Source organism: Mus musculus, chromosome 2 (genome assembly GCF_000001635.26).
Source record: "Mus musculus strain C57BL/6J chromosome 2, GRCm38.p6 C57BL/6J".
Classification (NCBI taxonomy): Eukaryota; Metazoa; Chordata; class Mammalia; order Rodentia; family Muridae; genus Mus; species Mus musculus.
In genome coordinates this window covers 136,078,398-136,101,592 of record NC_000068.7, presented here as the reverse complement: position 1 = coordinate 136,101,592, position 23,195 = coordinate 136,078,398, and the positions used below count along the sequence as shown (strand labels likewise).

At 40.2% G+C, this 23,195-nt stretch overlaps 1 protein-coding gene across 8 annotated transcripts in view; it reads left to right on the top strand.

Moving 5' to 3' along the window:
• Pak7 (p21 (RAC1) activated kinase 7) overlaps positions 1–20,505 on the top strand; it is a 306,881-nt gene extending 286,376 nt beyond the window's left edge. For 5 of the 8 annotated variants that reach the window (XM_030251160.1, XM_017318219.2, XM_006499510.4 and 2 more), the window contains 6 exons: positions 365–856; positions 3,183–3,316; positions 3,996–4,122; positions 14,075–14,200; positions 15,912–16,046; positions 18,217–20,495. In XM_030251160.1, coding sequence (XP_030107020.1) covers positions 365–856; positions 3,183–3,316; positions 3,996–4,122; positions 14,075–14,200; positions 15,912–16,046; positions 18,217–18,372 — 1,170 coding nt within the window. In that variant the 3' untranslated portion in view covers positions 18,373–20,495. Of the gene's footprint in view, positions 1–364; positions 857–3,182; positions 3,317–3,995; positions 4,123–14,074; positions 14,201–15,911; positions 16,047–18,216 lie in introns of all 8 variants that reach the window. The other 3 variants (NM_172858.2, NM_001360384.1, NM_001360382.1) reach the window with 1 other exon arrangement.
• Positions 20,506–23,195: the final 2,690 nt, after the last annotated feature.

Below are 23,195 nucleotides of genomic sequence, written 5' to 3'. Positions count from 1 at the left end.
GTGTATAAGAGTTTCACATACTACCTTCAAGAAGATAAGTTTGAAAGCATGAAGAAATTCTCCTTCCTACCCCTGACATTTCCCCTCCAATGTTGGCTGAAGACTAATGTCCTCTATTATGGGAATCTTTCCTTTATAATTATGGCACAAAAAGTATATCTTGGATAAGGATCATCTGAATCAACTAAGCCCGTGGTTGGAGGTAGGGGTAGGAAGCACGGGTGTGGAAAAGTACTTTCCTGGGTGTAGCTGGTATGGTGGCTGCCCAGGCAGGTCCTGTCGGCACTGCTTCTCCTCCTTCTCGCAGCCAGAGGCTTCAGATTGAGAGCTAGTGAATACTGCCCTTGTATCTCTGTCTTCTCAGGTGGATTACGATCGAGCACAGATGGTCTTCAGTCCTCCACTGTCAGGGTCCGACACTTACCCCAGAGGCCCCACCAAACTACCTCAAAGTCAAAGCAAAGCAGGCTACTCTTCAGGCAGCCACCAGTACCCTTCTGGGTACCACAAAGCATCTCTATACCACCATCCATCCCTGCAAACCAGTTCTCAGTACATCTCCACCGCTTCTTACTTAAGCTCTCTCAGTATCTCCTCGAGCACCTACCCTCCACCTAGCTGGGGCTCCTCCTCAGACCAGCAGCCCTCAAGGGTATCCCATGAACAATTCCGAGCTGCCCTGCAACTGGTGGTCAGCCCAGGAGACCCCAGGGAATATTTGGATAACTTTATTAAAATCGGAGAAGGGTCGACAGGCATCGTGTGCATTGCAACAGAGAAACACACAGGCAAGCAAGTGGCAGTGAAGAAAATGGACCTCCGAAAGCAGCAGAGACGGGAACTCCTTTTTAATGAGGTAAATGTTGGGTTTGGGTTGCCTCTTTTTCATGTGGATGTAACATTTACTTCCTATTTCAAACACAGTATGTATACAGGGGCTGGGAAGAAAATCTGTTAGTAAAGTGCTTGCTATGCAAGCATAAAGACTTCAGTTTTATAACCAGAAACCAAGTAAAACAACAACAATAAATTGGCACGGTCATGTGTGCTTGTAATCCCAGTGCTGAGAGATCTCCAGTTTTGTGCTTCCTCCAATCTAGAGCTTTCTGGCCAGAGGGCCATACTATGGGTGAACCCCTGGCTAGGAAGAGAGCCTGCTCAAAACAAACAAACAAACAAACAAACACACAAACAAGCAAACAAACAACTCAGTGACACTCCTGAGCAATGGCACTTAAAATTGTCCTTTATCCTCCATATACCTGCTCATACCAATGTACATTGCATACATATCTCCCCACAGAGAGAGAGAGAGAGAGAGACAGACAGACACAGAGAAAGACAGAGAGACAGAGACAGAGAGAAATATTATATTTCCAGTCATTCATTGGCACTGCACATAAAAAAGCACCCCCCTGCAGTCCTTCCTCTAGTCCTATTCTATGCATGCTTGGCTCTTCCTTTTATAAATTACTCCATGTATATCTGCTGCGGTGCTAAGCACCAGCCTAGTTAAGCAACGACCCCTTGATGTTATATAATATATGGCCCTATGGGTCTTATATTATATAAATCATACTTATTAAACAATCTCTGATTTATATTGTTTTCAGAGAATGGTGTTTAGCTTCATGTTTTATAATCTTATTAGATTCATAAAGTGGGATGAACAAACCAAATGGCAATAAAGATATGTAGTTTTTAGAGAATTAATATATAATGTATTCAGAAAACTACTAGTTTGGATCCTTTCCAATAACAATCCTCTACCACATTTATTGCCATTAATACATATTATATTATCTCTGCTTATTTCATAGACATGGACAAATCTTACTACTTTAATTAAAATTTTATTGCTAGTTGTCTGACTTTATTTTTATGTATTTACATGCCACTTAATTCTTCGTTAAATAATATGTCCTTTGTTTGCTTTTCCATTAGAATTATGACATTTGTCTTACTGATAATAATCATTGTTAGATCAGTTTTTTCATTCATTGTTCATGTACACATTAACCTTTTTATACTTATTGCCTATGGATCAATTAGGAGTTCTAAAATAAGTAAGAACACGGGGGTAACTGCATAAAACAAACAAAAACAAAACAAAACAAAACAATCCAGTGTTTTAGGAGCATTGCCCTTTTGTAGCTTCACCAGCAATCAGGGATAGATGATTTGGCAGAGCATCAGTCCACATCTCCAGAACAGTCTATGGATGCTTGAGGCTTCTGATGTTCTGTTGGGAGCATTCTCACTGCTCTTATTAGAGTACAGAAGTGAGTTGGTCCATGGGTACTGTGCAGTGCTCTCACCTACATCTGAAACCTCATCAATGGAGGCTCCACGAAGGCCCAGTGGCCTCCCTCATCTCTAGTTACCATAAGATGCTCAATTTCTTACATAAGCCCTGGAAACCACACAGAACTCACGATAAGTGGGCTTGAACATCTTCCCGGTATCCTGTTTCTGATTCTTAGAATATTTTTCTAAATCACAGTACAAGAACAGACAGGCATAGCTTATCACTTCACACAAATTCTGAAAATCAACTAGAAGCTGCTACAGGATAATAATTCCCAGATACTCTTTCCAACAAGTAGGCATAATTTGGCCTTTTAAAAGCCTATAGCATATTTTTTTTTTATCATTTAAGTATGTTCTTTGTATTCAAACCAACGCTTCCTCAGATCCATCCAAGGTAATCTAGTTGTCTTCCAGCCCCTCTAATAACTGCTTACTTCATGGGCCTCAGCACCACCCACTCAGCTTACTGTGATCCTTGGTGGGCTGCCCCACAGTAGAGTATGGATAGCGATCTATCTATACAAACTCTTTAGATGTGACTGATTACATTTTTCCCAATGCCAACCTAAACTTTCTCTTGGAAAAATTTTGCTGTACATCTTAAAGCCTTCCCTTCCTCCTCTCCTCTTCTAACTTTTCTCTGCCCTGCACACTCTTCTTATCTTTCCAATGTCTGCCTGGCCTGTCGTTTTTAAGCATATATACTACTGGATTCTTTTCACTATCACTTACTAGTATCGATGTGTCTCATCCACAGTAGATCCCTGTGCAGTAAATTCCCCAGCACTCAATGCATCTTATGTGGCCATCAGGGAAAACATACCCAAATTTCAGCAGCAGAGAGTAAATATGCATCTTTCTCACTCATGCAGGTCGTGATAATGCGTGATTACCACCATGACAACGTAGTTGACATGTACAACAGCTACCTTGTTGGAGATGAGCTCTGGGTGGTCATGGAGTTTCTAGAAGGTGGTGCCTTGACAGACATTGTCACTCATACCAGGTAAGGCAGACGATTCCAAGTACTACTACGATAACTACTTCCATGACTTCTTCATAAATTATTAACACTGTGCATTCAGGAACTACAGCCCCCAGAGAGCTTATTACTAAGTCATGTATACATAGGCCATTCATTAAATTAGCACCCATCCAACACTCTGAATGGATACACATGGACTCAATCTCAGAAGGCTACTAGAAAGCACTTTTAGTAACAAGCAACATAACTTCTCATCACTTACGGGCATTTAGACCGTGCCATGTCCATATGCTAACTCCACCAGGATCATCTGAGGACAAAAGGGACAAGTAGAGGATCAAAATTTTATGTCACTGAAATAAATCTGTTAGGAAACCAAAATTTTTCAATTCTAGTTGAATACAACTTCAGTGCCCACAGTATAAGAGTCAGCATATATGAATTTGCACTAATTACACAAAAACTAACAAATGTGGTAACTTTCTCTTGACTGATATTGGGTCCATGGAATGTTCAGTGCCAGGATTAATATTCTGTGATAATCATGTCCCAGGGACTTCATTGCCTTTATTTGGAGATTTTTCTAGGTGAGGCTAGAGACATACACAAGTTCTCTGGTACCCAAGAAGGTGGAATCTCTTGAACATCAGAAAGCTGTACCTAAACCCGTCTTCATCCTTAAATGCTATTTCCTTTCTAGAATGAATGAAGAGCAGATAGCTACTGTCTGCCTGTCAGTTCTGAAAGCTCTGTCCTACCTTCATAACCAAGGAGTGATTCACAGGGACATAAAGAGTGACTCCATTCTTCTGACAAGCGATGGCCGGGTAAGGTTTTCATGTTGGGTCCCCTCTGGTTTGGTTTGTCAGCTTGCCTGTCATGGGCATTATTCTCTTAAGAACACTTTCTCACAACTCTAATTTTTGTTAGTCACACATCGCCCACTTCACTTCCCAGAACTTGCAAAGAGGAAATTGCCTTTCCTCTGTGTCATCCTGTTACTCAGAATTACCACTGACCTGAAATTGATGGAGAATTTGTATCCTCTACAATGAGAGTGGGAAGTAATGGAGACTATGGGAATTTCTTTTATCTTTCTACTGCATTCATGTTTTGTTAAATGACTTGGCTTTTCTTTGGCTCTGTCTACTCTCTTCCTGTGAGTATGCCTATCTTCAAAATCTCCAAATCCCTGGGAGAAACCAATAACCAATTCTTCTTGACTACTTTGAGGAGATTTTATTTAAAAATATAGTTTGCCTATGTGTGAACAGACATAGAAAGAACATAAGAAACAATCCAAAAAGATGGGTATAGTATTCTGAAATAGACCATCATTGTTATGAACCTGTTATGAAGAGGTTGTGAGGTTTGGGGCTTCTGGGCAGGAGCTCTGATCTTTGGTAGAAGCCAGGATATCATGATTTGCCAGATGAAGCTTTAGAATAAATGCCCCTTTTCACTCTGCTCCTTGCTTCCAGTCTCCAGGAAGCCATCAATTTAGTCCCTGCATGCTGGTTTCAGAAGGCTCAAAGGAGGAAAAGGCATCTAGATTTAAAAGGCAAAGAGAAAAACATTTATCAAACTATGTTTTTGACACCCAGAGTTCTACATCTCTCATCAACATAATCTATACAGGAGATTGGGTCAAAGTACAGAAGTCAACAGATTATAGGATATGTGACCACCAGAGATGTGGCAAATTTTCATTCCATGGAAGCTTTAGTGAGAAGAGACTTGACACATAGACTCTCACTATATAGGCCTTTCTCACTTCTCTGAAATTCTCCTCAGAGGAAATAAACTTGGGAGGAAGGAAGAAGGCATTTCTTCATGGTATCTGGCTTTTATAATCCAGAAGCCTCAGGGACATGGGAGTGTCCTTGTCACATCAGAATTTGCTGAAGAATTATCAGAGGTGAGCTGGGAGAAACTGCCCACTCGTTTTGGCTCGTCTGGTTTTATTTTTAAAAGTTTAAGTTTTTTATAGATTGATTAGTAAATTTAGTAAAGTGGAGAGGAGAAAGATGACTCATAATCCTATTATCTCTCTTTCCACATTTCCATGTATGTGCATATATGGTGTGTGGTTTGAGGTTTATGCATGAGCAGTTTTAATTGCTGCTTTTGTCATTACTCCAGTTAAAACTTTTTTTTAAAGGAGCAGTACAAGGACATGCATTAAGTTTGCTCTGTTATACAATAGGCCACTCAAAACTAAGTGGCTTGAAACAGTCACCAGGTATTTGTTAAAGTGCATGGGTCAGTAGTTTGATCAGCTTCAAGACAACTGGCCTCTGCTCCATATGCCAGCACTGCAGCTTCCACATGGTGAACAGCCTGTAGCTGATGGTCTCCATCGTTAACTTGTAGTTGCTGGCTTTCAACCAGGCTAGAGTGCAGGTTCTTCTGGCTCAGCTCTCTGAGCAGTCTTGACCAAATTCTGAAGTGACATGAACATTATCCATCTGACTGGGGTTATCTCTCTACTCCACGTTGAAAGCCAGCCAATTATAAGAAAGTGATGGAGACCATCAGCTACAGGCTGCTCACAAGCTTACAATGGTCTCTGTCCTGTTTGTAGCTAGCTGGCTTTCATTGGGGGCATGGTGCTAATGGGGCCATGTGTCTCCGATCTCCCTGTAGAGTAGCCCTGGATAACTCACATGTCACATGTCACAGTGTTCCCAAAAGTATCAAGGGGTCAGTCCCTTTTACAGATGCAATGTACACATACATTGCAGCCCTCACCTTATATCATCTTAGCTAAAATAGGCCACACATTCACCCAATCCCAGTTTCAAGGGATGGGGAATAAACTGCCCTCTTGTTTTCCTGTATGCATATATACCTATAATGTGTCTTTCATATTCCAATGTATTTGTGTATACATGTGTGTGTGTGTGTGTGTGTGTGTGTATTTGTGTATACATGTGTGTGTGTGTGTGTGTGTGTGTTTTTGTGTATACATGTGTGTGTGTGTGTGTGTATGTGTGTGTGTGTGTGTGTGTGTGTATTTGTGTATACATGTGTGTGTGTGTGTGTGTGTATGTGTGTGTGTGTATTTGTGTATACATGTGTGTGTGTGTGTGTGTGTGCGTGCGTGCGTGTGTGTGTGTGTGTGTGCGTGCGTGTGTGTGTGTGTGTGTGTGTATTTGTGTATACATGTGTGTGTGTGTGTGTGTGCGTGTGTGTGTGTGTGTGTGTATTTGTGTATACATGTGTGTGTGTGTGTGTGCGTGTGTGTGTGTGTGCGTGTGTGTGTGTGTGTGTGCATGTGTGTGTGTGTGTGTGTGTATACATGTGTGTGTGTGTGTGTGTGTGTGTGCGTGCGTGTGTGTGTGTGTGTGTGTGCATGTGTGTGTGTGTGTGTGTGTATACATGTGTGTGTGTGTGTGTGTGTGTGCGTGTGCGTGTGCGTGTGCGTGTGCGTGTGCGTGTGTGTGTGTGTGCGTGTGACAGCTTAAGTCTGATGACTGGAAACCTTTCTTCACTGCTTTCCCCTTTCATTGAGGCAAGGTCTCTCAATTGAACCCAGACCTCACTGATATGGCTAGTCTAGCTAAAGAGCTTGCCCTAAGGCAATCCCCATCTTCACCTTCCACATGTTGGAATTGCAAGAAAGGCCATCATGCTAAGCCAGCATTTATATAGGTTCTATGGACCTTAACTACAGTCCACAGACTTGTGGGATGAGCGCTTTAGTCTCTCAGCCCCACCCCCGCCCCCACTAGCCTTCAACAGCTCCTCTTGATAAGATAAAGTACAAAGTCACACTATAGAGGGATACAGGGGAGAATACTTGTCTATACAGAAGAAAAAGTATGAGAAAAGGGTGAAAATCCTTCCCATACGACTCAGAGAGCACCTACTTAAGGCCCCATGAACACAAAACTTATGGAGCACTGAAGCGGTCCATAAATCAGCTCTAGGAGTGGTATGTGAAGAAACAAAAGCAGGACAGTTTCAATCCATGCTTCTCTCCCTGCATCTGGAGGTTGGTCACAGAGCTTCTCTTTCTGGCAGCATAACAGATTTGAAGTCATCTAGGGGACTAAAATCATAGGACATTGTTTAATCAAGTTAATTAAAGATTTTTACCTTTGTTTAATATGCAAGATTATTAAACTACCTAGTTTATATCTTCAGAGGTAGAGCCTGTATCTCAAGCATCCCTATACCTCTGTGAACTCAAAAGAACCTATAAGAACAGAAGCATTGTGAATGTGCCGAGTCTTGGTGATTTGTTCGCATAGTTATTTTCTGAACATTTATTATGTGCTAGGAAAATACAGGTCCAAAAGATGAACACAAGAAAGTACTTACTTCATTAAGCTACATCATTTAGGCTGTAAGAATGTCATTAAAAGCATATAGAAGTAATTCGTAAAATGCCAATTTTATTGATCCTTACCAGGGAAAATAGTTCTGTGGGTAAAGTGCTTGAGGCACAAATATGAAGATCTGAATCCAGATCCCCAGGGCCCACATAAAAAGCCAGGCACGGTGATGCCTCATTGTAATCCCAAAACTGGGAGTGGAGATGGGAGGATCTGAGGGTCTTGCTTGCCAACTGGGCTAGCTAACTGGTAAGCCCCAGGTTCCATGAAAGGTCCTGTTTTAAAAAATAAAATGAAGACCATTAGAGTGAGACACCTGAGGTTGACCTCTGGCCTCCTCACTTGCACACACAGATGTCTGCTATCTCTTCCCACACATCCATACCTACATCCCTACATCACAGATGCAAAGGAGAAAGCAACTATTTTGACAAACATTAAACAGAAGATGGTAAGTGTGAGGATTTCCATAACTCACTTAAGCAAGCAAGGAGAAAGAAGCATGATGGAGCCAGAACTGTTCCAGAGAACAATCAGAGCAGGCTCCTGGATGCGGAGACAGGAGGCTGGCATGGACAGAGCTTGCACTGTCAGAGGTGGCAGGGTTCGAGGAAGGAAGCGCCAGCATGCTGACTGGATCTTGTTTCCTGATGTATTGCCCAGAATGTGCTCCTTCCCCTCACAGAACACTACAGAGTATTGGTTCCAATGGGCTTTTCCAGTCTCTATCCAGGAATGGAGTTTTAAAATACGAATAAAGAGAAATGGATGGAGTGAAAGAAACAAGCTGGATCCCATAGCTCTGTGTAATACTTAGAGGCCAGTAAGCAACAAGTGAATGACTTTTGCCAAACTGGAATAGAATTTATGCCCATGACCAATAAATCTATTCACTGAAAGGGCATGCACAAAAGTGGGCGCTACGGTCAGTTTCTTCTTTTTTAACTATAAACTGATTCCCATATGTTACAACTTGGGAGATTTCCCATAAACTTTCAAATATCCACAATCCTTGGAAAAACTCAGCCTGGCAGCACTGTGCCCAAATCTACTCACACCATTAATGTAAATGCCCTAACAAGTGTGACTGCACATAGCCCATCCTGCTAGAGGTTCGTCCAGACTTTTGTGGAAACCTATCTTTCTTTTTTTCTTTTTCTTTTTTTCTTTTTCCTTTTTCTTTTTCTTTTTCTTTTTTTCAAGACAAGGTTTCTCTGTGTAGCCCTGGCTGTCCTGGAACTCACTCTATAGACCAGGCCGGCCTCGAACTCAGAAATCCTCCTGCCTCTGTCTCCCAAAGTGCTGGGATTAAAGTGCTGGTAGCTAATTCTTGATCAGCTGTTCTTCCTCTCCATGTTACACTTACCCATCTCATCGCCAGGGTTTCTAATATCCCTCAGGTAAGTGACCTGCCTGAATTCTTGCCTTGGGATGTGTTTCAGGGGAAAACACCAACTAATGGGGTACTTATAGGTAAAATAAAGAGTCTATGCTCATCCCTTATATGACTTCAAAGAGGAATAAAGGTCAAATGACCACAGATCATCAACCAGTATCTTATGACCACTCCACCCCATCACTACAATGTCACCAACACTCAACAGGAATCCAGTGTCTCCTCAACGAGGATGTACCCTGGTGTATTATCTCCGACTGCTCATTTAATGGATTGGTATTATTAGTTCTGTTCCCTTTGACATTTTTATCTCTTAAATAGCAGTTTACAATTAACAGATGGCTTAAAGATAATCACACAAAGGCTATTTTTAAATAAACAGAGATTTGGGCATATGAAATAGCTTTACTGTCTCTGAAACTTGTCCTGATCTCCATCTATGAACCCTTCCTGCCTGTTCTCGGAGGGAGGATAACTCAGCGTAGGAGGGATCACAGGAAGTCTTAGGATAAGCTTCCAGCTTTCCTTTAACAGTGTGATAAAGCTCAGGAAAGTATCTTTCAACTCTCTGCTCTCTGTCTAATGGTAGAAGAAATGAGGACTCTGCCCCTCTGAGTTAATGTCTATGATCGCCTCCCTCTCCTCTTGGAGATGGTGTTTGATGACATGGACCTTAAGCAATGCTGCTTTTCCCATTATCAAACTGGCTCTTTCTACTCCTGGCCTCAGGGTTTTATTACTGTCTCTTGCCATTGTTCTCAGTAAGGCAGAAGTTCTCAGACTTTAGTGAGCATCTGAAACCAGTAGAGAACATGAAAGTAAAAACAATTTCCTGGATCCTGCCTCTGGGATGATGATCTAATCAGACTAATTGGTACCCAGGACCCTTCATTACTAACAAACTGCCAAACCATACTGAAGTTGCATACTTTAAGTGCTATTGCTTGTAGAAAGCATCCAAGAAATATTCACAAAGGAAGACATCTCTGGCCATAACCCAAAACATGAAGCAAAGATATAATTCTCCAGATTATGCAGTTTATGGAACAGGAAATTTATAATTCAATTTTACATCTACAACTGTCCTAGAACGGACTTTCTTTTGCACGTTCCTCTACCTTGCGTCTTTTTGTAGCTCATTTCCTGGTCAGGATGTGTTGGAGATGGCTGGGATATTAAGTGAGAGAACTGCTCCATACGAACCCTAAACTCTGAGTTTCTTGGTGTGTTTTGTAATGCATTGCATCTCCCTTGGCTGGAGGTAATGCGCTTCCTCCTGTTTTTTTTTCCCCCCAGCATAACTGCATTAAGGAGATGGGATAGTTTGCTATAGCCACACGATACAATTCCATCTAAAACAATCCTCAGCGTGAGCTGTGTGATTTGCTTCTAAGATCTGCCCACAGTGCTTTATTATACTTATTACTTGAGTTCTCTTTATCTGCTAGAGACTTATTTGGACAAATGTTGTGTGCAATTATGCTTTTTTAGAAAACTGTCTTTTATGTACTTGGATGAGTTTTTTTTTTTTTTTTAATCATACAAAGGCACTTATACTCATGCAGAAGAAGAGTGGGCCTAACTTCCAAGCATCTAGTTTCAATTCCTTAAGTTACACATTTTGTCAGGGAAGTAATTATTAGGATGCCAGATTTTGAAGTTTTTTTTTTCCATGTAATCAAAGAGTGACCCACAATAAGATAATGAGATTGAAAAGTTCATGTCCCCAAATGTTCAAAAGGTCCTTCTTAGTCATTCAAGTTTCTGATATGTGCAGGCAAAGGAAATGTATTGCCATAATTGTGACCATCAGTCTTCAATCTATATGATAATAAGAAAAGGAATAATAAATTCCTTCTTTAAGAAAAATGAAATTATAAGCTTTAGAAACAACTAACACTGCACCAGGTATATGCACTCAAAAGCACGTAAACACACACAAAACACATATATGTGCACAAAGAAACATTACAATGTCCTAAAGTTTACCCACACTTCTGAAAAATGTTCTACTTGCTAGATTCCTTTTTTAATTCTCTATTTTAATTTAATTAGATTTAAGATGTTTGAATAATTTAAACATTGTCAGTCAAAATTGAACCAGATTATTAATAAATTCTAAACACTGGCTTCATTCCTCTTGCCTCCTACCTCCCATCTTTCTTGTGGTATCCTCCAGGATCATGAAGAATATGATATGTGGGTCCTTAGGGAGAGGGAGGTAAAACCCGTCTTCTTATTCTTCTCTGGTCCTTCCCTTGGTCAACCTAAATTCTCCCTATACCTAGCCTGGTTTCTGGGAATTAATTGGTCCATAAAGGGCTGTGCTGTGCAGGAGGGCACATGTGCAGGTTATCAATGTTCTAGCTCCAAGTGTTTAAAAAGTTTCTTTTGGCAGGTCAAGAAATGTTCCTACTCTTTCACCAAGATTTGAAAGAAACTTGTGGACACCATGTCCAAACTGTGATGTGTGCAAACCTACTTCTACCCATACTATGGGTTCCTTTCTCAAAGCATAGCCAGGGATAATACTCAATTGGTTTTCAGGAGTATATCTAAAAGATTGTAATATTTTCATGGTAAATGTGTAAAGCTACTGTTTCAGGCCCTTAGATTTATCCTTAATGGTTCCAGTCCTTCCTCAGGATTTAACTCAACCTCATTAAAAATGGTAGTCATCCATCTAGATTCTTGATCCTAGTTGACATAGAAACAGAGATACTCAAAGGTCTTCTCTCCATAGTTTGTGCAGACACATATGCTACAGACAGTCTTGAAGCCACTATCATTTATAGGGGAGGTTGGAAATTAAATACAAGAAAGGAGTAGGAGGCACAATACAACATCAGAGCGTCAAGGTATTAACTCCACAGTGAATGGCTGGTATCAGTTTCTGTTCCAGTTGCTCTGTTGCGGTGATAAATACTATGACAGAAAAGCAGCTTAAGGGAGAAAAACTTTCCTTGCCTTATGCTTGTAGTTCCCAGCCCATCATTGAGAAAGCTAGGGCAGAAAATCAAGACTAGTACACTGGGGCAGGGATCATGAAGGAACACTGCTTGTTGCACATTCTTTGGCTTTCTCTCTCACAGGCTTATGCTTATCTATACTTCTTCCATAAACCAGGACCACCTGTTTAGGAATAGAACCACCACAGTAGGCTGGGCCCCCCTGCATTAATTAATAATCAAGACAATTCCCCACAGGTGTGTGCACAGGCCAATCTGGTCAAGGCAACTCCTCATTTGAGGCCACCCTCTCTGGTGACCCTTGGCTGTTTCAAGTTGACAATAAAAGGGAACTAGAACATGAAACATAGGATCTCATACTAGTGTTTCCAAAAAAGAATATATTTTAATGTATTGCAGACACACAATTTAATTAATAATAGATCAAACTTTAAAATAGACCTAAAGGCTTTAGAGGGTGAGGAGATTGCTTAGTATGTACCATGCCTGTGCAAGCATGAGGACCTGTGTTCAGATACCCAGCACCTCCATGCATAGCTGTACATGCCTATCATCCTAGCACTGGGTGACAGAGACAGGAAGATTCTAGCCAATTAGGGAGCTCCAAATTCAGGGAGGGCCTTTGTCTTGAAAGAGGGGAATAGGTGAAGAAACATACCACACACTGACCTGTGGACTCCATGATGGTACACACACGGGTGTGTACACACAGGTGTATACATGCAGATAAACACACACACACATACACAAACATGCACAAACACATATCGTTTCATTATAAAAATTCCAATGGAGCTATATGATTATGGTTGAAAAAGAAGGGGGTGTCTGTTGTCTTAGACAAATACTGTACCACGTAGCTAAACTCCTAGTCAAAACCAAGTTCAGATAGAGAAGGGAAGAATGCCCAACACAATAGATAGAAAGAAATAGTAGATAGAAAGACGTAAGCCCTGAAATCAGAAGTCTAAGGGCTAGAGCACACCTCATATGTAAGGTGAGTGTAGCTGAAGGAGAGCCAAGAGAAAGGCTGAGGGAAGCTCAGAAAAATATGAAGAACAGCAAGAGATAATCTGTACCCAAAAATCAGAAGATTTTCGATCCATAGCATTCTTAACTTCTGATGGTCATTTGTAACATTGCTAATCAGTGCCCAAAGTGCCCACTTTCTTGGATTCTATTGTCAATAATGGGTAATTTGTCCATTAATGTTCTGTCTATAAGACTGTCTGGAGTGCAGCACAGGTCATCATGACTAGGAACTGTACCTTCCAGCAATAAACCGAGTCCTGGACATTTAAAATCCGTATATCAGCAGGTGTCTCACAGTGCAGTTTGTTCTGAAATATGGTCTCAAGAGCAGCAATGTTCTGTGCAAGGATTTTCAGAGTACTTTTATGATGTCAAAGATAAATAATATGAGTCCTTGGGATAACCACTTTAAATGTCTGACAGCCAAGTGAGTGCTGACTCTCAGTTTCTATGCCTAGATTTATACCTGCACAGACGTTCACATTGGCAACTTCGATTTTCACGGGCAAAGGAGCTAAGCCAAAAAGAAGGGGAAGCTGGCACTGCATTGTTAACTCAGCAACCTAGACAACTAGAGATCTTGCACTACCGTCAATAGAGATAAGGATGAGGGGTATTTGAGTGATCTTACGGTCCATAAGGATCTAAATGTGTTCAACACATAGAGTCTGAACTTCAGCCACATGAGTCACATTTCTACAGAGCATATCTCCTCCATTACACAAAAGCACCATCTGTGGTGTCATTGTGGGTTTGAGAAATAATGTGGTTTGGGATATACTTAACTTGTAAGGATTACCTGTGCTTGCCCTATAATTTCATGAGAGGTGAAAGCTGCAGGAGTTGAAGACTGATAGGAAAGGTTCTGGTAATTTCTTTCTTATCTGAGTCCCAGTAGTGAGTGTGAATCAATCTCTTGGTCCCTTTTTTTCAGGTCTGTGTATGTCTGTCTACTCCTGGTGGGCAGGTCTGTGTATGTCTGTCTACTCCTCCTGGGTGGTGCTTTCTAATTATCCCTTTACTGCTTTGCTTCTTCTCTCAGATAAAGTTATCTGACTTTGGTTTCTGTGCTCAAGTTTCCAAAGAGGTGCCAAAGAGGAAGTCACTGGTGGGTACCCCATACTGGATGGCACCTGAGGTGATTTCCAGGCTACCTTATGGGACAGAGGTAAGTAGTTAGCAGCTATCATTTGGGGTCAATGGGCCCTGAGATCTGCTCAGAGGCATAGTGGTCCTGATTAGTAGGTCTAGGAGTTAAGGGACTTCTGACTCCATTGATCCCCACCACTGGGCATCTACTGGCTCAAAGTAGACTATGACAGAAGGAACACTGGTCCTACTGGGGACATTGCCACCGTCTTTACACAGTGGCTTTCTCTGGAGTCTTACAGGAAATTGGGCAGCAGATCATGGAGTCAGTAAAATGCGAGTCCCACACACAATGACAAGTTGTAAGGAAATATAACTGGAATACTTCAGAAAGGGGAAAGAAGTACAGAAAGTTCCCCCAAGGAAGTAATATTTGCATATAATAGAAATATAATAGAAAAACATGTGTGTATAATGAAAAAGTACAGCCTAATTTCTATTTCTTCTAGAAAGGAAAGAAAGCCTATTATGGCTTAGAATATGAAAATGAAGGAGGGTTAAGCAGAGGCTTTCTAGGCAGGGAACAGTGTGCACAGACACTCAGAGGCAAACAGAGATTTCCCAGAGTGCTTCTATGCATTGTGCCCTAGATGGTAATGACAAGTGACTTGTACTGATGAGCGAAGAGTGGCACCAGAAACAAGCCAAGCTCTATTCTCCTGCTCTTCTTCCTGTGATCCTGAATGAGGACCCAACTTGGTTTTCTCACTGTGTTTGCCAGAGATAAATCAGTGACAGTCACTGCAAGAAGTAGAGGAAGGATGCAGAGGACAGATAAAAATGCAATAAGGGCATCGAGAGAGATGGCTAGAGGGGCTTACAGAGCCACTGCCCTGGTCTCTTGTCCTCCAGCTTGCACATTCCTTACTCAGAACTGCTTGCTACTCTTTGCAAATAGCTTATAAAGCAGGATCCTATGTGGGTTCATTTAAAATAACAAAAAGCAGAAGAGGTAGGCTCCAAAGTGGGTGGGGAAGGAACACTGTGAAACATTGTACATTTTTACATTTGTAAAAGTATGAAAGCATACTCTGTGTGGAATGAAGCAGCTTCTTGAAGTTTAAACATGTTAAAGAGTTTTCTCCATTTCTTATGTCTAAGCGTAACTTTCTTCTCTATTTTCATAACATAAAAGTTTGTATTTTTTTTTCTTTTCTTTTTTTTATCTGGCCTGGTCAGCAGTTAATACAGAACATAACAGGATAAAAAAATTAAAGCTCTAACTTAAGAATGGTAAAATTTCATTTCTAATGAACTGGTAAGAACTTAACTAGAGTCATCTTTGAGACACACACAGGGTAGGGAGATGGATTGCCCAACAGTTAAGCGAACACACTGCTTTTGCAGAAGACCTGGGTTCATTGCAATGGGTTCATCCCAATACCTACATTCGGCTGCTCTCAGCTACCTGTAATTCCAGTTCTGGAGGCTCTGACATCTTCTTCTGGCCTCTGAGGGCAAACCACATGCACATGCCTGTGCGCAGACACACACACACACACACACACACACACACACACACACACACACATATTCCTTTAAAAGAAGTATATAAACAAATGACATTAGCATAAAGAGTGAAATAATTCAGCATGCAAAATTGTATCATAAAGTTTGACATTTTTAAAAATAAATTTGTAAATAAGTATAAGTCTTCTAGGTTTCATGACACAATCCGAACTTCAGAATATTCTCCATTCCTGACATAACTAGTGAATTGTGCCTAACAGGTGGACATCTGGTCCCTCGGGATAATGGTGATAGAGATGATTGATGGGGAGCCCCCCTATTTCAATGAGCCTCCTCTGCAGGCCATGAGGAGGATCCGGGACAGTTTACCTCCAAGAGTGAAGGACCTACACAAGGTAAGAATTACCATTGGGTCTTTTAGCCTCTCTGCTCATTTAAAGGATGGCATATCCAGCTCACTGGCTCTAATTTGGCATAAGTTTTGGACTTAGTTATCTCGATTCAAATATATGTTTTATATATATTTTATGAATATATGTTTTACTGTGCCTTTACTGGGCAAGTGACTCCATACCTCCTACTACAAAGTTTTTCATCTATAAAAGGTCACCAGCTTTTTCTCTCAATGGGCCAGTAAGAGGTGAATTGAGCACTCTAGTATGTCCTCACTGAGTAACTGGTACCTGCTGGGGACATCTAAGTACTAGGGATATTGTAGCACAAGCCTCAGATTTCTTGAATTTGTAGGGCTTGCATTCTAAGGAGAGAAGAAGGTAATACAATTTACACAAATGGATTAAAAAAAATCAGTGCATGCTATAAAAAAGCCAAAGTATTGTGAAGAGATAGAATATACAAGATGAAAGAGAGGAGCTTCTTTCCTTCGAAAAGACAAGGAAGCCCTTTATGGAAAGATTTATCTGGGCCAACTGGAAAGAAGGAACTAGCCATGCAAAGATCTGGAGGAAAAATAGTCCAGGCAGAAGGAGCATCAGATGCAAGGACCTGAAGCCAAGGAAGAGGGCTTATATGTTTCAGTAACACAGCAAGGAGAGGAGGTGTTGAACATTTCAGAGAGATGGGCAGGAACTAAATCATGAAGGGAAGAAAAAGGCACATACATATCAAGAACCAATGAGTATGGTTTTTCACATGTTCCAAGACCTAATGACTGGGACTAAGCCACAGCTCACGGTTGTTTCAAGAAATAGCCTGCTAGCTCTCAGCTCCCTGGAAGACTTGACATTTCAAAGTCAAGCCCAGCCTAGCCATACCTCCTTCCATCTGCCTTATAACAGAAAAAAGCTCAATGCTGCCTTTTACAGGAGAAGAGTTTGGAATGGTAGAAGCTCCCATTTCATCTTACCCCTTAATGAAAAGAACTCAGAAAATTGTTAGTATAGTTTATACAGAAGTGCAGTAAAAAGGAAACCATAAGAAATCAATAAGAGTTTGAAACTTGTGCTGGGGTGTATTAAGATTAACCAGTAAAATTTAACTAAAAACGAATTGTATGAAAATAACCCCACACCCAGTAGAGATGAGTGCTATGGACTGCACAAAGATATATTTATTCCTAATGTTTAATAGCTGGGAAAATCCCAGCATTGTTTCCCAAAGAATAAATAATCTATGGAATAATTGGACAGTGAATGCTACACAAAAATTAAGATGGTGAAACACGTGAAGAAAGAATCACATAAATGCAACATTGAGTGAAAATAAGTCAATGAAAATTGACAGTATTTATGTATATATAATACATTTATGATATATAATATATTTATGTATTATATATGCACATATATGTATATATGTCCGTGCTTGTACAAAACTATATCTGTATAGCATTCATATATTTATTACACACATATATACATAAATATATGTTATACATATATATATAATTCAGTACAAAAACTAAAAGCAGATAAAACTATCATATCCTATTAGCAGTAAGATACTCATTACCTCTTGCTGGGCTATAGGTAGCAGCAAGGAGAGAAGCCTGAGGTACCCTCTTAGAGTGGTAGAAATATTTCTAGATCTCAACAGAGATAGAGAATGAGCAGACTTCAAAATATGCTAAAGTCAATCAGGACATTCATTTAATGGTGCTCATCTCCAAGTAACTAAGATAGACATTAGAAAAGTTAACTTTTCAAAAATTAAAGAGTCATGTCCGTGTCAACCAACCTGAGAGAAATTTGTTTCTCTCTATGAAGAAAGCAGAGGTGGCACCTCTAAGCACTATTTCATAGTCTTGGTTGACTCTATCACATGTACAACCAATACTGATATAATCCCAACACAACAATTGCTGTCATTCCTTACCATCATTATTTTATTTAATAAATAGTTCCTCTATCCTTTACCCTTATTATTTCAAACTTTGAAAGCAATTACAGTGATGATGTATGTTTTTTCTTCCATATCTTTCTCCTTCATTTCACATATTTGAAGTCATCAATGAAGTCATCAATGATGTTAGTTGGGGCATCATTTCAGGACAGTGGGCCTGGCATTTGTGTTAGTCCTCAGTATGATGTCTGTTTCTTTTCGCAGGTTTCTTCCATGCTCCGAGGATTCCTAGATCTTATGTTGGTGAGGGAGCCCTCTCAAAGAGCCACAGCTCAAGAACTCCTTGGACATCCATTCTTAAAATTGGCAGGTCCACCATCTTGCATTGTTCCTCTCATGAGACAATACAGACATCACTGAGAGGATTCACACAGGATGCAAAGCTAGGCAAAGACATGAGAATGATTCAGGAGAACATGAGGAAACCCACAGAACATGCAAAGACCTGTGCTTTCTAAACCAGCTGATTGGTGGAACAGTGTGATGACCTGACCGGCAGGGTTCGACAGACCAGGGCATCTTCTAGTGTCTTAAATAATAGGCATCTCTCCACTGACAGCTGGCATGGTCATTTGGAGCATGGCTTTAATTAATAAGTCATTATTATACATTTTCAGCCCTTCCAGTAAATCAGAAGGACTCAGTACAAACTCCGTTACGATATATCCTAGCCACATGCAGGGTACCACATAGGATTTTCTATATTGAAAGAATACTTTTCTGGCAAAATAAAAAAAAAAAAGATAAAGAAAGGAAGAAAAGAAAATAAAAAGCACTTTTTTTCTTAATGGTAGCAGTGTAATGTATTTTGCAATGAATTTGTAACTTTTCTGTACGATAGTTTTGATAATTTATAGTACTTTGATGTCACGTAGCCATTGTCTCGGTTGAAGTAACACTTGTTTACTAGCAGGAGTTTGAACAAAGCCTTTCCTACTTTTTTATCCCTTTCAGAGAACCAACGATTCTTTAGGAACTTTGAATACTAAATGACCCTCAGTCACCGTCAGCTTTAGCAGAATATCTTTCTTATCTTAACAAGTGTCTTATGTAGTGGAAGAAGAGTTAGGAGGGATGGTGATGGTGCGGACACTTCGCTTACCCAGCCAAATATAACAAAATAAAATTTGAGCCACAGAATCGCCAAACGATTCCTTGAGATAATGCTAAGTATTTTGAAAAATTACATTTCCTTCAAGGATTCTGGGAACACCCCATTGGTTTTTTTTGTAGAGCAAGATATTTCCCTTGATGCCCACCTTCAAATAGGCATGGCATCCTCAGTGGCCAAATTTCCCTCCCAGGGAGTAATTTTAGCGCTGGGATCTTTGGACTCAGATCTCCAGGTAGAATGTTTCAGTGAGACCATGGAAATACCAGGCTCACAAAGGGAGAATGAACAAGGCAAGTTGTTTGGTTTTGTCCGTCACTGTTTCTAAGACTTTGTATGCTAGCACACCAAACTCTTGTCTGTATTTACCTTCATGCCACAGTATTTATCACTGTTATTCATGTATTGTGCGGAAAGTCTGAACGGATGATAGAGGATGAATTAGCAAGGGGGTACTTTACCAAGTATGGTCTAACTTCAGTGGTGACCATGTTATAATGTGTTTCTGACATAAGGAGAGTTGTGCTGCTGTCTCGATCTTCCTGAATGTTGATAAAAATGAATGACTACTACAATACATTTTGTGTTGCTTGTTGGATGAATTTGCATGTTAACTGTAGGCCAGTATAGATTTGCCTTTAAAACTCTGGAAGCGCTACATAGTCATCATTAGTTTCTATTAATTATGCATCAGACAAAAGCCATTTGTTACCAAACTGGAAAACCAGAGGCTTTATTTAATGACTTTGCATACTGTAACAAATATGAAAATATATTTGTGAAGATACTCTGGTTGCTCTAAGCATAATTAAGAATTTTTTGTAATTAATAGGTTGATAATTATTTATTTTAATTTAAAAGGAAAAAAGGCATAAAATGACCTTCTGCTGATTAGCTGTTCAATTTTTCCCCAAACTGGAAATGCTCTACAATAAATAGAATCTATAACTTTGTTTTATAAAACACAGAAGATCAATGTTTTATGAAAACTGTTAAGATCTTAATACAAATATGTGAGAGTAACGGCAATCTCAATTCCCAAAATGGTAGTCCTAAAATGTCACAAAAAAGTGTCATAATTCAACCAGGACTATGTAGGGGAGGAAAGAGAGTAAACCAGAATCATTTTAAACCAGAATCAACATTGAAAAATTCATTGCAAACTCTGCAGAAATAACAGATTTTGGACTCAAACAAATTTCGACGGTGTAATGGAAAAAAATTTTTTTTCTGTAATTTTCTTATCATTGGGCATTTTTTTACAGTATTTGGTGAGTTTACTAAATGTTACTGTAGCTTAAAGGAATCTGTGAGCAGTGAGCATTGGCAGAAGCTGCACCACAAATAAAGTAAGTGTTTGCCTTTTTCCCACCGTGCTGTTGGAGAGACTTGTGTTCTGACTTTGTCTTACTGAGTAAATAGGGATGGTGTGTGTATGACCTCAGGGGTGCAAATGAATTGGTTTATGTATGTCATCATGGTGGTCATACGTTCTATAGTTATCATGATGTTTTAAACTGAAGATGAGCATTCCTACCCTCCAAATTACCAATTGTGCAAGAGTGTGATACAGACACTCTACTTAGAAAAGAATATTAAATTCTGAGAAATCAGGCTCAAGGAAAACCAGAAAGAGAACTAAGGACCTCCATTTTATCCCACGGAAGTTGAGCTGATTTGAGGCAATTTCACTAATGAATTTCACTAAAAAGTCTTAGCTAGAGAAGGAGCTCTCATACTCTAGAAGAGAATTCGGTATCTTTATCACTACATTGAGCAGCCCTTGAAGTTGAAGAAAAATGTTTGTGTCAAAGAGCCCACTTCTTGTCTAGAAATTTTAGAAGGTGACCTTCATGAACTGACCTGAGACAGAAAGATGAGAGGGGATAAGTTCATTGTATGTCAAGAAAGAGAAAGATGGCAGCAACCTTCCACTGGCAAGCCCTCAGACTTTGTTGTAAACGAAAGAGGCATTATGTTTTCTTGGCTGTGTCTGGCAGAACATGGAGAAGAATTAAGGAACATGTTAAACTACTTTTAAAATGTAATGAAGAACAGGGAGATGACCAACTAGAAAGGATACTTGCCACCAGAACTGGCGACCTAAGTGACATTCCTGGAACCAAATGATACAAAGAGGCAACTGACTCTGGTAATTTGTCCTCTACCTCCACATGCATGCCATGGTGTCATGGTGCATGACACCATGGTGCATGTGTGTATGTGTGTATGCGCGTGCACATACACATACACACACACACACACACACACACACACACACACACACACGTAAGAGATTTTTTTAAAGTAGTAAGATGTGTAGCCACAATGTGCATTGGAGGGAACTTTAGGGAGAGATGTCTTCTTTTCTGCAGGAAAAGAGGTCAGAGTGACACTGAAATTGTAAACAAGTGTATCATCTATATAGCATCTCTTGTAAACAACAGAGGCTGGAGCCTTCAGGCAGAACCAAAATGCGTTTTGGTAATCTTTCCCCCTTTCCTTCAAAAGCATCTCATATTAGATATATAAGCAGAAGGTTGTCTACTTACAAGTCCCCATAGATTTGGCCATGCCACAGTCTGAGACCCCATAATGTGGGGGAGATGTAGGAGAAAGAGGGACTAGAATATCATATTGTATACCCTACCATGCCTCCTGCTGCTCTCTCTTTTTCTTGTACAAAGTCATCCAGTTCAAAGGGAGATGTGTTGGTTTTGAATTGATGTGAAATTGACTCTTTGAAAGCCTTAGTAGGTAAATGGAATCGGACATAATTATGTCTGGGTTCCTGTTACCCACCTAGAAGAATATTCACTGGCAAGGACTAAAAATAAAATAAAATAACAAAAGAAATCATTTCACAAAGTTAACATATCAGAATCAGACTCCTTGGTCAATTTAATGAAAGAAATAGATAATGAGATTTCAGAGAAAGACAGATTGTATCTGGATTAGATACAAATATGTAAACAGAAAAAAAAATCTAGTGAAACAGACATAACACAGCATAAATGGAACGAATGTACAAGGAAGACTATCATTATGAGCATGTTGATTTATGTTTCCATTTTCAGATTTCATTATTTGCGTGTAGGTTATACCAAAAGGAAAGCCTAAAACAAACGTTTAAACACATTTACTTGTACATTAAAACAATTTACTTGTGCAGTGACCCTGGAAAACTTTTTACCAGAATGAGCATTCAGAGCGAAGCAAATACAGTGTAACAATTTCCTTTCAATTGGAACGTTCTTTCCTGGAGTAGGAAGGGAAGTTTATAAGACACAGAAAACTCACAAGCCTTGGGAATCTCCTCCCTTCTGCTATATAGGCAGCAAACAATTACTGGGGAAGTGGAAACAATTGTCTTCTATAACCTGGCCAAGGAACAAGAGTTCCTTTCGTGAGTCAGTAGCAATACTAGGTGGAGGTTTTGGTGAGGCCCCTGTCTGAAATAAATTCACCATTTCTTGAAGACATAGTCGGTGGAATTGCTTTTGTCTGCAGTCAGTTCCCTGTCTGAGGTAAACTGAAATTTATTTGTTTACCTCTCCCCGGGAAAAGTCAGGCAACGTGATGAGCACTCAAACAAGGACCAACAGGATTAAAAAAGCCATTGCGTGACTTATGTGATGGGTGATAAGACATGCAGCTGAGGCTGGCTGGTCCAATGAAAGGTGCAGTATCCATAGGGGTAATCCCATAATGACTACCTTTCCTGATGCCCTCCTAATTAAAGGCAAAGTCTACCATTTTCCTGAGCTCAGTGCAAGGTGGCGAAGTCCCTTTACTAACAAGGCGTCTCCTTCTCTGCTCTTGTCTGGGGAGCATGAAACTCAGGTACCCTCTACCTATAGAATGTCACCTAGCCTTAGTGAGATTTTACGTTCAGCTTCTTTTCTCTCCAATGAGAACCTGTACAGCAAGCACCTCCAGTTCGCTGGAATGCTTCCCCATGCTAAAGAGTACCTTAGCCTTCAGCCAATGATGACCTTTTGCCTACCCTGGATATTCCTACTGCCTTCTACCAAAACTATATAGCCCTTGATTCACTCCAAATAAAGTTAAT